This window comes from Orbicella faveolata, unplaced genomic scaffold, assembly GCF_042242905.1.
Source record: "Orbicella faveolata isolate gen_17 unplaced genomic scaffold, um_ofav_v1 contig_46, whole genome shotgun sequence".
In the NCBI taxonomy this organism is placed as follows: Eukaryota; Metazoa; Cnidaria; class Anthozoa; order Scleractinia; family Merulinidae; genus Orbicella; species Orbicella faveolata.
The window spans coordinates 3,221,384-3,237,500 of record NW_028301576.1 but is presented as its reverse complement, the minus strand read 5'-3'; the positions used below and the strand labels follow the sequence as shown (position 1 = coordinate 3,237,500).

The 16,117-nt window shown below is 39.7% G+C and overlaps 1 protein-coding gene across 2 annotated transcripts in view; it reads left to right on the top strand.

The window, feature by feature from the left end:
- The window catches only part of LOC110044038 (prolyl 3-hydroxylase 1-like), a 15,799-nt gene extending 4,657 nt beyond the window's left edge, over positions 1-11,142 (top strand). The window contains exons 3-11 of one of the 2 annotated variants that reach the window (XM_089277720.1): positions 1-100; positions 903-1,055; positions 2,254-2,370; positions 3,093-3,200; positions 7,180-7,287; positions 7,813-7,963; positions 8,364-8,490; positions 9,650-9,722; positions 10,517-11,142. The exon at positions 1-100 is cut by the window's left edge and continues 37 nt beyond it. In XM_089277720.1, the coding sequence (XP_089133846.1) occupies positions 1-100; positions 903-1,055; positions 2,254-2,370; positions 3,093-3,200; positions 7,180-7,287; positions 7,813-7,963; positions 8,364-8,490; positions 9,650-9,722; positions 10,517-10,762 (1,183 nt within the window). In that variant the 3' untranslated portion in view covers positions 10,763-11,142. Of the gene's footprint in view, positions 101-902; positions 1,056-2,253; positions 2,371-3,092; positions 3,201-7,176; positions 7,288-7,812; positions 7,964-8,363; positions 8,491-9,649; positions 9,723-10,516 lie in introns of both variants that reach the window. The other variant, XM_089277721.1, reaches the window with a different exon arrangement.
- Positions 11,143-16,117: the final 4,975 nt, after the last annotated feature.

Sequence of the window (16,117 nt, the reverse complement as noted above, 5' to 3'; positions counted from 1 at the left end):
CTATCTGTTGTTAGATCCTGACGACGATACAATGATTGACAACTTGAGGTACTTTAAACAGGAGCTGGGGCATCAAAGTGTGAAGATAACAGCTAGAAAGGTAATATGGGAATTAAATTCATGGACTAGTATGTTTTAACTTACATGTATAGACTGTGTTTAATTAAGTTTTGATTAGTTGCCAGAGAGTTTTTCTTCAATGATGTATTTTAAGTCAAGCACCAGCAAACAAACATTAGGTACATTGTACAAATTAAACATTGAGTGCATGGTCAATAGCCTAGAATATTTTGAATTTTCTAAGTACATGTTGCATTGAAAATATACTTGTACAATGCCATATAAATCAGTGGTGTTTAGGAAGGAAAAACAAATGAAGAGACCTTTTTATGATATGCATCCAGAGGAGGAAACGATAATGTAGCAATTTCAGGGAATGTTGGAATAGGGGAGCAAGGATGGCACAGTGATGGCGCAGTGGTCGGAGTGCTTGCCAGCTCCCACCAATGTGGCCCAGGTTTGATTCTGACTTGGTACCATATGTGGGTTTAGTTTGTTGTTGGTTCTTGCTTTGCTCTGATGGCTTTTCTTCAGGTACTCCAGTTTTGCCCCTCCACAATAACCAACATCTCCAAATTCCAATTCAACCAGGATAGACGACCCGCATGAAAACCAGCTAAGGCTGATGTTGTTGCCTCTCTAAATATTGTTTATTTACTTAATAAATAAAATTCTACAGTGTATGAAAAGAGAATGTTGATTGTTAGACAGGGTTGTGGAGAGACTCAATATACACAGTACAGGTGTAGACTGTAGTTAGTTGCCAAGCTACAGTTCTTTATTAACCTCTGACTTCTTCAGATAAATTTAACAATTCTCCTGTTTGGACCCAATAATTTCAGGCAGCAATTCAGTATTTCAAGGAAACTACAATAGAAAGGAAGTTGTTGCAGATGGCCAATGTTTACATGGAAGAGGCAGATTTTGATGATAGTGACACATGGTTTCATGATGGGAAGGGCGATGAGCCAATTGAACAGCAAGTTAATGTTGAGGTAAGAGATTAGTTACATGTGTTATTAGCTGCATGTATTGGTGATTGGTCAGTGTAAAACGCAGACTGTGGACTGCAGACTGCAAACCAGGGGTAAAAAGCAGACTGCAGACTGCAGATCAGGGGTAAAATGCAGACTGCAGACTACAGACTTTTAAGTGTACATAATTATGTATCTTAATATTTCCATTATTGAGTGCTGACAGATTCAGGCTAATCACAATGAGTCTCCACTCCAGTTAGTTTGAATATCACTTCGGTTAGGCTCAATATCACTCTGGTTTAGATGCAGTTAAATGCAATTTAACGGAGTTAACAACAAGGAGCGCAAGTTGTGCCTTTGCGGTCAGTCGCATTTAGATCTGTGCGTGCACCAAGATTCCATTTGTACTTGGGCCACAAGGTGTTCAAGTAGTTTTACATGGTCAGCACTTTCCTTGAGTGTCTGAGTCACGTCGGAGTCACGGGGACTCTGCTCAGAGGTTGTTTTGCCTCCCTTGCCCCCCCTTCTCTTTCCACTGTTTTATCAGTTTGATGGGTGCCCGCTTTCTCCCTTCCCCATGGGGGCTCATGGCTGGGTTGCCAGGATTTGCCAGACATTGGAGCAGTCTTCATCCTCGAGGCTGGCTGCCAATAGTGGAAGCTCCTGGATGCCTTAGGCACCCAACGTCCACTTCACAAGGCAGTTGTTAACCTCAACATCACTCAGGTTAGCCTAAATGACTCTCTGGTTAACCTGCTCACAGTTAGCTCTCAATGATGGAAATGGTACACTGTAACAGGATTCAGTTAAGTCTGTTGTCTGCAGTACATGCATGTAGTTTTACCCTCATTGTGCATTTTACCTACGGTCCTCATTGTGCATTTTACCTACGCTAGCTGGCAGCCAGTTAAGGGTTCTAATGAAACTTTGAAGGAGGTCCGCTTTGACTCATCGGACCAGCTGGTTGGACCAGCTGATGACTTATCGGACCAGCTGGTAGAACTATTTTGACAAGCCAGCTCATTGCCTTACTACTTTTCGGTAGATGTTCACATAGGTAAGGGATCTGAGGAAGGGAATAGAGCGATTCTTCTCGGTTGGCCCTGGTTTGATTGGAAAATGTTGTTCCATTTTGCAACATTGGTCATACTGGTCAATGGTATAGAATTGAAATCATGCAGTGAGTGTAATAGAGTTTTTTCTCTGTCTGTTTTAGGACCTGGTGGAAGGTGAAGAGGACTACACCATTGAGAAGCTCTGGGGTTTAGGACCTCTCAAGAAAGAGCCACTGGTGGAAAACCCACAAGATGTTGTTAACCTTGATCAATACAAGGTACATGTAATTATTTGAATTATTTGGCAAAGTTTGATCAATTGATGTGGCAAGGTTTGTTAGTACAGCATGAGTCCAATTTGATGTAACCAATACATTGTATAATCATTATGGAACATATTTGGTTGGTTTATCATACTTGTCTATTATTTACTTGCAAGTCATCAACTCCTGCTTGTACTGTAATGAACACACTTGAACTGTATCACAAGATTTTTACAGTACCTTTTTAGGCCATTTTCATGGCTCTGAGGCTTAGGGGAACAAAACAAATCACATCAACATCAAGGGATGGATAATTAATTTCTTTCGTTTTATTCCATCAAGCCTCAAAGTCAAGTTAGAAATATATTGAAATTACCCATATACCTTGGTAAATTACTGTATAACAAAAAATGTTTCAATAAAGGCAGGGGACTCCAAAAGGTAGAGCTACATGTACTGTAGTGATCATATCAACTCTTGAGTATTCAGATAAGAAAATGATGACTTTTTTAGTTCAAAAAGGAGCTGCGATAATGAATGTTCATGTAGTAGTAGTAACAAGATTGTTGTAAGGCAGGGTTCTGCTCTGTTTACCAACTTGTTTTAAGGGACTAAAATGGCTGTAATAATAATTGCACGTGTGTGCTCTTGAACGACCAATGCTTTACCTGCCCTTGGTGCACCAAGGTATCTCTTTTGTAGTGTGTCCATAATTAGCAAGGTGTCAATTTAAACAGGGATCAAGGATTTTGTTGACTGACAAAGACTTGAATGGGACTTTGAGGGTCGCTGTTGAGGGAATGGCAACAGAAGAGCAGTGTAAGATGTTGATAAAACTAGCTGAGGTATGCAGTTTGTTTTAGCTGCTTATATAAAATGTCTATGCTTCTGTAATTTAACCACTATGGAATGTTCAAGCCTGAATTTGTTTGCAACTATACCTAAGTTGCATACCTCACTGAGATGATCTTTCATGTCTTTAAGCCTTTTGCTGCAGTTTGCATGGTATCTGCTGTGCAGTTGATTCTAACCAGACAGGAGTGACTAATGAATTTTGACAACTATCAATAATTACCATAATGATTTGATTTAGTGCCCAGGGCACTTATTTACTTTTGGTGCCTTAAGGCAGGGCGCTTATTTGAGATAGGACGCTTATTCAAGACAGGGCGCTTATTTCTTTTTTGAGAAACAACTGAATGTTCAAAACAAAACTTGAAGAAGAGATCATTCATTTGAAGGAATTATGCATTCACATGCACATAATAGTAGGAAACCTCAGACGAAGACCACTATTTTTGTAATGCGGCATTACACATGTGAGCAATTAAGAAAGATCCTCTGTTGATACGTACTCTGATGACACTGTAATGTTATAATAATTATTAGAATAGGGGCGCATATTCAAATAGGGGCACATTCGAAGGGGGGTGCTTATTCGAAAGGGGGTGCTAAATCGAATCATTATGGTAAATGATCTTATGAAAAATTACAGTGTTGTACTTCTTTGTGGAAGGTGTGCTGGCCTCATGGTTAGTGTGCTTGACTCCAGATCAAGCGGTTCAGGTTCGAGCCCTGACCGGGGACATTGGTTTTGTTCTTGGGCAAGACACTATTCTCACAGTGCCTCCGTCCACCCAGGTGTATAAATGGGTGCCAGGGAATTTAATGCTGAGGTAAATCTGTGATGGACTAGCATCCCATCCAGGGGGGAGTAGAAATACTCCTAGTCTCTTCATGCTACAGAAACTGGGATAAGCTCTAGCCTGATGGGCCACGTGGCCTGTGTGCAGACTAAGCCTTACCTTACATCTTTCACAGGCATGGAATTCACTTAATATACTTTTTACCTACAATACATGACATGCATACTTGTACCTATGCCGTAAAATAAATGAAATTGTAATTATACTTATTGATGCTGCATTATAAAAAATAATGGCAAACAGAACTGGATTTGTAAGAAGGTTTACTTAAAAAGTGTTGTTATCTTAAAATAATTGTTGTAACATGCACCGTTGTTTTGCAGGAGATGATATGTTAGCTTTAACCTTGATTGTGTTTATAATTTGTTTTGCTTTAGTGTCAACACAGATTTCCTGCCAGCTTTTAAATTTTAATCGTAAGCGGTGATAAATGTAAATTACAAGCTGGCAACTTCCATTTGATTGTAGTGAGAGTGCTTTCAGATTAAATCCCTTTGGTTGTCAGGTCACCCAAGCAAACACCAGATCAGACTGTTTCAAACACAGGAGAGGCAACTTGAAAGTAGTGGAAGACGTTCTCTGGTTAAAAAGATTAAAACATATTAGGCTTTGGGCTATCAGTCTATAACCTTTAACAAATGAAAATTTTGGCACACAAATGGAAATTAATCCATTTGTGCACCAACATTTTCACCCATTAAAGTCTGTAGACTGATAGCTGAAAGCGTATGTTTTAGTTTTTTTAACCAGAGACCATTTTTCACCACCTTTTAAATATGTCCTATCCTGGTTACAGCTCTATAATTACTATACTACCAAATCAACATTGGCATGATGTAGAAAATGACCATGAAATAGAATCTATCCAGAGAAACAGGACATCTCTCCTGATAAGCTCAGTTCATTCTCAAGAAGACGTACATGCATGATATTTGACTGAAAAACCAAGATAACCAAATTCTAAATAAATTCAATCTGGATAGAGGGCATGCATGAAGTCCAGCTAGGGTTATTGTGACTTCCTCACTAAATATTTAAAGAATCATAGGTACAAGAATTTTTTCTCAAACTGCAGGTATTTTCATCTGTAAAGTGCCGTCATTATTTCAACTGAATGTTGCCAGCTTGTAATAAGATAAATTAATTAAAAATAAAGACATGACCCTCCTAAATGGTAAAATAATAAAGGCAGATAAATAAAAAGTGCTTCTCAAGTGAAAGACAAGATACCTAACAAATAATTTTGTGTATTAAATTATTTCGTTTGGTTAACAGTGATCCTCAAAGACCCAGGGGAGTAAAATAAGGCAAGAAAAAGTCAAAGCGGTAGGGGAAAATAGGTGGAGAAAAGTTGGAGAGAAATTGAGGAGCTTTCTCTCCCTTTTTTTTTTTGCCAATTTTCCCCTGATCTCACTAACTGCCTCTGGGTCTCTGAGGATGGCTTACAGTGATTGAATAAAAGCCCAGTTAAACGTCAACAAGAAATGTAGGATAATTAGAACTAATTGAGGTTTAAACAAACAAATCCATGTTAAATCCATTTTTTTTTTAAAAAATTAAAATCCTCAAAAGTTCATTCAAACATAAGGCTCTGAGCAAATTAAGCTTGTAACATTTGTAACAAGAACCAAATTGTTTGGTTGTAATTTTGTGATATGCAATTGCTAAATACCTATTTAAAATTATTATAATAAATTATATTAAAGATACTTTCCCTCTCAAACCTTTCATTCACACCTAAAGAATTTTTATTCTATACGCAGATATTGATTCGTCTGTAAAATAAACACTAAATGTATCCTTTAAGAAATTCAATTTCTGCCATAAACCCATAAAGCTTTGTGAAAATCACGATAAACTCGAAAATTTTACTCTTAATTTAGACCTTTAACGTGCAATCCCGGGAGTAGTGCCCTTATAGCGCATCTCAAAGTTCCCACGTTTCACGATTTTAATAAGCTTACATGTACATCCTCTTCGCCCTGTATTTCTTTCACCCTTTCCAAACTAACATTCGTGAGTCGACTTTTTTTTTCACACGGAAGTGCAGTGACTTCTCTGTATCACATGGTTTGTTCACCCATAACACGTGACCAAGCTAGGGCAAGAATATCTTGGGAACTAGGGCTTTCTAGAGGGGGTTTTAATAGGCGATTTCCGAGTAGCTTTTTGCCTCTCTGTCAAAAATAGTCTTCCTGCGAAACCATTCATACGGAAATGGCTTCCCCCTACAGGTTCATTTTCATGCAAATCAAACCCATTTTCATAAGAAAGGATTTGCACAAGGACTCGTTTTGAAACCGAGGCACAAGGTAACTCGGAAATGACCTATTAAGATCTTCTATTCTCTATTTTCCAGTTGCCCATAATTCACTCTGTTTGCCCCTCCCCCCTCCCAAATTTTGCACTTGGGAGGTCTGCATATTCCCAAGAGCATTTCACAACAATAGTTTATGCAAAATTTGGGAACAAACAGAGGGAATTATGGGCAATTGGATTTTAAGAATGTCAGTGATAGCATATCATGAAATCACAGCTCTTTCGTAAATAGACCTTTTTCGCTTGGGCGGTTTGTTTTCCAATGCAGACCGCGTGATATTCTCTAGAGAATTGTTCTTTTATCCATCTTAAAGATATTTATTCATATGCACGTGACTATTTGAAAATTTGAAAAATTCTCAAGAGTATCATCACATGGTCTGAAATGGGGCAACAAACCCCCCAGTCGAAAAAGGTCTATTGCAATTCGTGAGTTAGCTTCATGAGTGCGAAATTGATTCGATCATCTGTAAATTCTGCCGTGAAACGAATCCTCCGTGGAAAAAAAGATGGCGACTGGCACATTTATTCTACCTGTAATTTGTACCAAAAGTGAACCTTAACAATGCTCATAAAAACGTATAGAAAAGTTCTAATAACTTCAACCTAGCATACACAATGTCGTAGTACAGGAACAAATTTGCAAAAGTATGTTTACCTAAATGGGCTGTATTATGGAGGGTTGTAATAAAATGTACAGCCCCCATCTCTTTTTCTATGGAGGATTGGTTCAGTTTACCAGCGAGGGTCATGTCATGCTATACATTTGGGTCTTGATCTCTTTGGTCTGTTCCAGAAGACTGCAAAACTTGGAGATGGATATGATGACAGAAACTCCAGGGAAAAGCCATTTTCTTTTACTGAGAAAGAAACATTTTCTGGCGTCAACATCCTGACTGCTTCAGAGGTATGCATGGACGCAGAAATACTGTGTTCTGTTCGCCCTAGGCATGTGTTGAACCTTTGAACCCATATGCAACTCAGGTGCAAGTTCTCGTGTTACGAGGAATAGTCTTTGAAACCACAGTGAGCAAATGACGACTCGTTGCAAAGGAACATAATTTCCTCTAAGCGCGGGAAAACGCATTCGACCAACTGCTTCTGGTTTGTATTTTGATTAGTTGAATAGGTGTCGCGAGCGTTTTTAACCAATCAAAGCAACGCAGATTTCGTTCGCCATCAATAAAAAATGCTTTAATTAACGGTCATTAAATTGGTTATGACAAGTATGAAAAAGCAGAAAATCGCTTTTGTTAGTGTCATATTTATTGCTTTATTGTAATAAGTCATTGAGACATAAAAAGCTGAATTTCTGGGGATAAATGATTAATTTCTATATTTATTTTACTTTTTTATGTCTGAATGCTGTCATGGTTATATTTTTGTGACAGAATTGTAGTCTTCTAAACTCTTTGATCTTTTACCCAACCAGGCGGCTCTAAACAAGAAAGTACCAATAGAAGAAGCGGAACTTTACTTCAACTTGAGTGATAAAGTCAGACAGTTTACTGAAGATTACTTTCAACTGGACACACCGCTGTACTTCTCTTATTCTCACTTAGTGTGTAGAACCTCGCTCCTTGGTAAGTGAGACGTAAATCTTCAATCAATCATCTGTGACTGACCAAGCTCATTTTGAAATGCACTTTACTTAACTGCAGGATAAGACTTCTTAATGACGTTTGGCTTCGCTATTTTGAGTTCTCCCTCCCAAATGAACCTGATTTCCGATTGGCTAATGGAAATGATTACCATCAGAACGAGAATGACAAGACTGTCCGGCAGAGTAGTCTCACTAACACAGTGAAATCAAACCTCCCGATTACTCGAAGTACTGAATAGTGTGTTCTCGTGGCCAAAATTTGGGAGAAATTTACTCTCGGTTTTTCGACCCTTCTGACTTTGCGAACCAATTTCCGTTCTCTCAGGTGGTTCGAAATATCTGAACCCAGCATTTCACTAGGTTAATTTATCTTACTTCAGATCCCAATGGACCTGACCCAGGTTTCCACTTGAGCCACCCAATTCACTCGGACAACTGTATACTGAACATTGATGGACTGGGCACTTGCCCAAAGAGGTCACCAGCTTACACGTGGAGAGACTTCAGGTATTGTCAGACTGTTTATTGATCATGGTACGAGCTCGAGGTTTCGATGTACTGCCAGGCCTCGCAACCTATCAGTAGTAGAGGAAATGTGAATAGTGAGTTTTATTAAATTCTAAGCCTCGGATGAAACATTTCTAACTCTCGGATTGGTTCACAGACTCTGTTATCAGCCAATATACATGTACCTCAGCTTGACCTTTCATGAAAAATGAGCGCGCTAATTTTCGTTTAGCAAATATTTTTTAACGCTAAGTTAGCGTTTCATCGGAAAAAATAGCTATAGATTGCAGTTTAGTAAGCTTTCTACCGTGCTAATATAGAAAAAAATACTGTAATTTTTACCTTAATTTTGTTAAAAGAATTTGAAACATCCCCCAGTGTCTTTAAAACCTGATTTCCATCACCTTTTGTATCTAAGGCGCGGTTCATAAGTCGCATTTCTGCCGTGTCGAATTCAATTCAATTAAGTGCGGCAGAAATGCGACTGTCGATTCATACGTCGCACTTGTGTCGAATTTAATTCAGAATTAATACTGTCGGGTATGTCGGTCAGCGGAAAATGTTTTAAACGCAGAGTATTGAATATGGCGAACGGAGACACTGAGGGACGAAGGACTCTAATTTTTGCGAAAAATTGTCCGCCAGTGGAATGAGAAGGAGAAGGCTGACAATGCAGCAGTTTGTTTTACAATATTTTTAGGTTGCATTGGGTCGAGAATAGCCAAGTTTCTTCTTTCTCTTTGACGGGATCAAATTCACGCATGCTCAATACATTAACATAATGTATGAATTAGATTCGACACGGCAGAAATTCGACGTTTGAATCGGTGTCGCATTTCTGTCGGATAATGCGACAAGACCAGTCGAACGTGCGGCAGAAATGCGGCAGCCGATTCAGACGTCGAATTTCTGTCAAATTTAATTCGTTGAATTGAATTCGACACGGCAGAAATGCTACGTATGAACCGGGCCTAAGATGCTTTGCAATCGCGCGCGCTCGTTTTCTAACAAAGTTTGATTAGGATAATATAGAAAGTGTTATGTAACTCTTTGAGGAATGTGTTCATATTGTTGGTAGAGACGATCTGCTGACATCCGTCATTGTATGGTTCCTTTTTAGTGCTCTGCTATATCTGAATGGTGTATTGTTTCTTTGTAGTGCTCTGCTATATCTGAATGGTGATTTCAAGGGAGGAGAATTCCTGTTTGCTAACCCTGATGACTCAATTCAGGTATAGTTCAATGTACTCAACAATTGAATGAAGCTTCACAAAGTTTACAATTGACCTTGAATGAATGAACGAACGAATGCACGCACGCACGACGGAAGGAGGGAACGAACGAGCGAACGAACGAACGAACGAACGAGCGAGCGAACGATCGAACGAACGAACGAACGAACGAACGAGCGAGCAAGCGAACGAACAAACGAGCGAGCGAACGAACGAGCGAAAGAACGAACGAACGAACGAACGAGCGAACGAACGAACGAGCGAACGAACGAGCGAGCGAGCGAGCGAGCGAACGAACGAACGAGCGAGCGGACGGACGGACGGACGGACGGAGGGACGGACTAACGAACGAACGAAGGAACGAACTTTATTTAATTGTGGGATTATTTAGCTTCAATAACTAATTGTGGACACTCAAATAAAAAAGAAAATAAATGAATAGATGAATGAATAAGAGATATAAATTTGTACACATATACTTCCTGTAATTGCCCGATACTTCCCTTCAGTAGAGGTCCTGGTCAAATATGTGTACATGCAACCTCCAATTTTGACCGTATACGTCGAAGGCTGTCAAAATAACCGGAGCAATGTCACCCGATGACCGTGAAAGTAATGAAAATTTCAAATTCTTTGACACGGTTGGTTTTTTTAGTAGATCTACTGCGTCTCCAAATTTGGCGGTCACTGAACAATTCCTCTTTAAGTTTCTCCTTTTATAAACTGGCCTTCTGCGTCGTTGCTGCTTTTGTAAATCCCGATTAATTCTTCAATATCATGTTCTTGATTCGCAGGCTAAAGTGAAACCAGAATGCGGACGAGCCGTGGCTTTCTCAGCTGGACTGGAGAATCTTCACGGTGTAGCTGGCGTATTGGGGGGACGCAGATGTGCTCTGGCGTTATGGTTCACTTTAAGACAAAAACACGACGAGCAACAACGAAAGGTTGCCTGGAAAACTCTGCAAAAGGCCAAGGAACTCAAGCGGTTGGAGAAATCACCACTTTTTACACCAGAAGTCGCTTCTCACGTTGAACTTTAGCAAAGGCTTTCTTTCTTTACTCGGTGGAACAAGTTCGGTTTTTGGCAAATCTTTGTTGAACCACTCGAGCGTGTCCGAATCTTTTTATCCAATCAAAATATAGGGCGAGTACTCACGAGTATTCCGATGTTGTTGCTGAGCAATAGATGTTACGAAAACGAGTCGGAGTTTCGCTGTCAACTGTTAGTTGTTCCCCCGACGGTCTTTTTAATTGTACTTCAGATGTTTAAAAATCCTTGCTGGAAGGAACTTTGTTATTATATTTTAGGAAGTTAATGTAATGCTATGGTCATTGTCGACTCGGTCGTGTTGCAACAGTTTTCATAGTGGTTATAGTGGGCATAGGATGAAGAGGAAGTAAAAAGCGGGAAATGAGCAAATGGCCTCCTTTGCCATGTTTTTCTTCTCTTCGCAGGCTGCAACCTCCAGACCCGTAGATCAGATGTCGTCTGTTGTGGGTGGGTGGCAGCTCTCGTAAGATCTCACATGTATGGTTCGATAACCGTTAAGAAAACAATAGAACAAACAACAGAAACAATGCCCCCCCCCCCCTAGCCCACAGCAATAACAGCTGTTACACTATGATGACAAATAGAATTACAAGCTTAAGAGAGCTGTTACACTTCCGAGGGTCAGTTGTGGAAAACAAATTACCTTGATGGCAACATAGTATCTCTACAGTTCGTTGGTTGTCCAATTTTACCGGAGCAAGAGAGGGCGGCAATTATAGAAGGCCGTGACTCGTCACTTTGCTTATGGCACCTTCCAACACTTCCAAGTGCCAAAAAATACCAATAGTATCTTTTAATTATTAGATATTTTTTACTTTCTAAAAGTCAATTCGGGATTTAATTAATTTTAATAAATTTTTTGGCGAACAAAACTACGCCAAAATTATCAAGGATAAAATTATATGCGAAATGAATATTTCTCAGAGTATGAAATAAGCGATAAATCGTTGGAAGACTAAAATTAAAAATTGCCAGACGGAAATTTAGTATTTGTAGGAGACAGTAATAGACATTTTTATATTTTCTTTGATAACATCAAATTTACAGACATTTGTAGAGTCACAAACGTCTTTAAATGTTTTGAAACAGACTATGAACCAAAGCGAGAACTTTGGATCGCCTTCCAAGTGAAAAGCAATCAGACACAACATACGGGTCTTTGTAGTCTACGTCATCAGGATCGCATTCTGGACGTCATTTAAGCGGGGACTGGGACGATTGCCACTAGCGAGGGACTAAGCATTGCGACTTACTGGGGAGCTTCCAGCAACATAAAGAAAACACGATTTATAAAATTATCCATTTACAAATCATTAACCTTAAATTATAAAGTAGATTTATATGCGTAAAAGTAATTTAAAATAAAGCTGGGCCAATAAAACAAATAGCAACCTTGTTTCCAGAAAGTTGTGTTGCTCTCGCTTCTCGATTGAAGTGCATTGCAATACATCAAATATTAATTGTAACAGGACAAATTTTCAATATTGCCATTCTCATGAAATTTGAAATCTTTTAGTCAGAATGTTTTTTCCCTGTAGTGATGTCTTTCCTTTCGCCAGTTTTGGTGCCGTTTTCGTTTTACGCCAAACTTATTAACCACGCAGCCCTGGGCGTGCTCGGTTCTTAAAATGAGTGGCGCTTTTTTGTCGCCTATTTCTGGCGTAAGTGGAAATAAAATTGAAGAGGTGGTTTTTGACCTTCTGTTATGGCGAACTGGTCGTTAAGAGGTGGTTAAATGTGTAGTGGAGTTACAAAAGTAGCCGTGACCGTTGTGGAAAGTTGGGCAACTGTAAACATTTTAAACCTTTGGAAAAGAAATCTTACATTGGATTTTGTCATTATATCTCTCTGTAAAACTTCAAAGCCTTTTTTCAGGGACTCCGGGGCCGGGCGGGGGGGGGGGAGCGGGGGGGAGGAGACGAGACGGTGTGCACGGATGGAAAAGATGTTTCCTTAGAAATTTGTGGTCTTCACAAAATTTTCTTCCCATCGTAGTACAGTACCGATGTTGTCACCAAACCGTCCGACCACGCCTTGCGTGCCTATCTTGGTTAACGAGCACCGACACCTTCAGTTGGCAGGCCTTGGCTCCGTAAACTAAGAATAAGACACGTTGTGCATTTAAAACGGAGCGACAAATTCCAAGCTCCCGAAAACAGATGTACAGTGTTTCATTGGGGTTTTTAGTGATATCACAAAAGACTTCAAGAGTCAACTTCATGAAAACTATTCAATGAATTTCATTTGAAAGACCCATACATTTTTTAGAAAATAACATTACATGATTACGACTGAGTGCATGCTTTACTCGAGATTTTTTCATTGATATTATTGTATGCTCTATTGTTTGACGCACAGAAATCTCCATGAAATATTTTGATGCAGCAAAACACTTTCCTAGTAGGTGCTATGAATTTTACTTGTGTACATTAAAAAACTCTCATAGGACATCCCGTTGAGGGTGACAAAGGTGGGGCACCAATCACGCATCACACTGAATTTTTCTATTAAATCACGCATTACGGAGAATTTTCATCGATCACGAGTCATGTAAAAAAGAAGTAAGTACATCGCCAATTTTACTTTCTCGACCCTAAAAGCATCGTTAAAAGAAGGACTCTGCCGATTCAACCACAAAAACAGCGGCACCGGCAAATATGTGACCTCTCACGCGAAAACGTTCCTTACGGTATCCGTTCGAACGGCTGAACGCAAGGCAATTAAGTGAACGGATAATTTACTTGTTCCAAGATATCTTAAGACCACTTGGTTCTACATGAGTTGATAACCACTGAACTGAGTAATGACTCTAAAAACGATTTAATGAAATACAAACTGTGAAGGTAAATGTGAGGGATTCATGAGATGTGGGCTGTGTAGGTATATGTTGGGAATTAATACGATAATAGCTGTGTGGGCATATGTGGCGGATAATGAGATGTAGGCTGTGTAGGTATATGTAGGGGACTAATGAGATGTATGCTGTGTAGGTATATGTGGGATATTAATGAGATGTATGCTGTGTAGGAACGTGTGGGAGATAAATGAGACGTAGGCTGTGTAGATATATGTAGGGGATTAATGAGGTGTATGTTGTGTAGGTATATGTGGGGTATTAATGAGATGTATGCTGTGTAGGCACATGTCGGAGATTAATGAGATGTAGGCTGTGTAGGTATGTGTAGGGGATTAATGAGATGTAGCTGTGTAGGTATATGTAGGGGATTAATGAGATGTAGGCTGTGTAGGTATATGTGGGGAATTCATGAGATGTAAGCTGAGCGGGAATATTTTGGGGGAATAATAAAATGAAGGCTGTGAGGGGATATTGGGGGAAAATTTAGGGGGATGGTTGAGGAAGAATACTTGATTATATCTGCAGGAGGTATTGTTTTAAGAGAGATTAAGAGAGATGTGTATATTGCGGTGGAGTTAACTGGCCGCCCAACCATCCGGGTGGTGTCGCACTTTTAAAGCGAAAGAACAAAAGGCTAGGCTGTGAGCCAATGAGAAAGCACTGACGTGATAGCCAAACTGGGCAAACGAGTTCCTGACACCGGCTGGATTTGATTATTCAAAATGGCGGACATACCTTGATTAAGGCTATAATATGCTAATTTGCCAAACATTCTTTTTATGCACGTTTATGTTCTGTAACGGCTTTGTAATTTATGCTATACACCCAGTTATATATTGAGATACGCGTTCACCTTGTGTATCTTGAGTTACAGTAGCCAGATTAAGCCTTGACTGATGAGGTTCGTTTAAGGTTCTCTGCCATCTTACATTACATGTTAGCAGCGAAAGGATAGTTGAAATTCGTCGACAACGCGTACCGTCCACGAATGCCTACGAGCGAAAACGACTTCCGATGCCTCGCCGCCTCATGAACGCATCACAATTTTCAATGTTATTCCACCAGATATCATTGTCTCCGCAACATTTAGATTTGAGGTCAATTAAGTAGCGAGATCCCCGAGAACTGGAAGCTATGGAAAGAGAAATACTGTAAAAATTACTTTATTTGGAGCGGGAAAGCCCCGAGTATCAACTCGCCATGTTCAAGGACGTTATTGATGACGATGGCCTTTAAGTGTTCAAAGCCTTAAGCTATACTGAAGATCGAAGAAGATGCAAACGATTGCCGTGTAGTAGTGGGGAAGATGAAAAGGTGTTGCATCGGCGAAGTAGTAGGAGGGAAAAATTTCCTCAGTACCGAAACGCTCGACAACTTAATCGCTGAATTAAAAAGAACTTGGCAAAGAACTGCAATTTATGTAAATTTTTACGGTTTTGACACGATACTCTCGTCTGCGTTCCATTGGTCATGGGTTAAAACACGAGCAAAGCACAAAACAGCCACTAAGGATGACAGACAGGTGTAGGGATCTTAACAATGACGACGGCGACGCCGAGGACAACGCCTTGTAAAATTGAATTTATCCAGGATACCTATGGCTCTAAAACCTCGCTCAGGCAAAATATGTGATGCCAGCGTTCAATTTTAAATGGAAATAGGAAAAATTAGCAGTTCGACTTATCGTTCGCGTTCGCGGTAATTTTGCGTTGTTGCCTTGCAGAGGACGGCTATGAAATGTACAAAAATATAAAACGACCGGCGATTGTTGAGTTTTTAAATTGATCCGGTGTAGTGTGTACGGCCGGGCCTATGCTTCCTAGGCTCCAATTGAAGTCAATAATCAGACGGCGTTCTTCAATGAATTCAAACAGAAAAAAAATCCGAGGTCCCACGCAAAGGAGAAATGCACCATGAATAAACACCGTAAAAAAAAAAAAAATATATATATATATATATATAATTAGGAGTGGAACTCTTTAAGGACCTCGATCAAGTTTAATATTCGTTATATCAGCGTTACTAGCACTATCACGAAGGCTAACCCGGCGGCTAAATGTTGAAAAGTTTTACTTTACTTACTTTTACTGTCGGATTTATCAGGAGCCTACATTGTTGCCCCGAACACATTGAAGAAAAACTCGTTATTCATTAGTAAGATACCATCCGTGTGGGATTCACATACCCAAAAGGAAATTCATGACATCCAGATCTAAGGTGTACAACGACAAGCCCTTCGTTTTGTTAAACGTTTTTATTATCGAATACCATTGCATGTGACCGGTCTCTTGAATGAGCTAATAATAATGATTCTTTTTTTTTTTCGCTTATTTCCGGCGGAAGTGGAAAGAAAATTTAAGAGCTGGTTTTTGAGCTTCGTGAGCTTCTCGAGTTCTGATTTTAAGATAAACTAGGCGGTGGAATGTGTAGGGGAATGACAAAAATAGCAGTTGTGGTAACAGAGCGTGATGAACCAAAGAGGTTCTG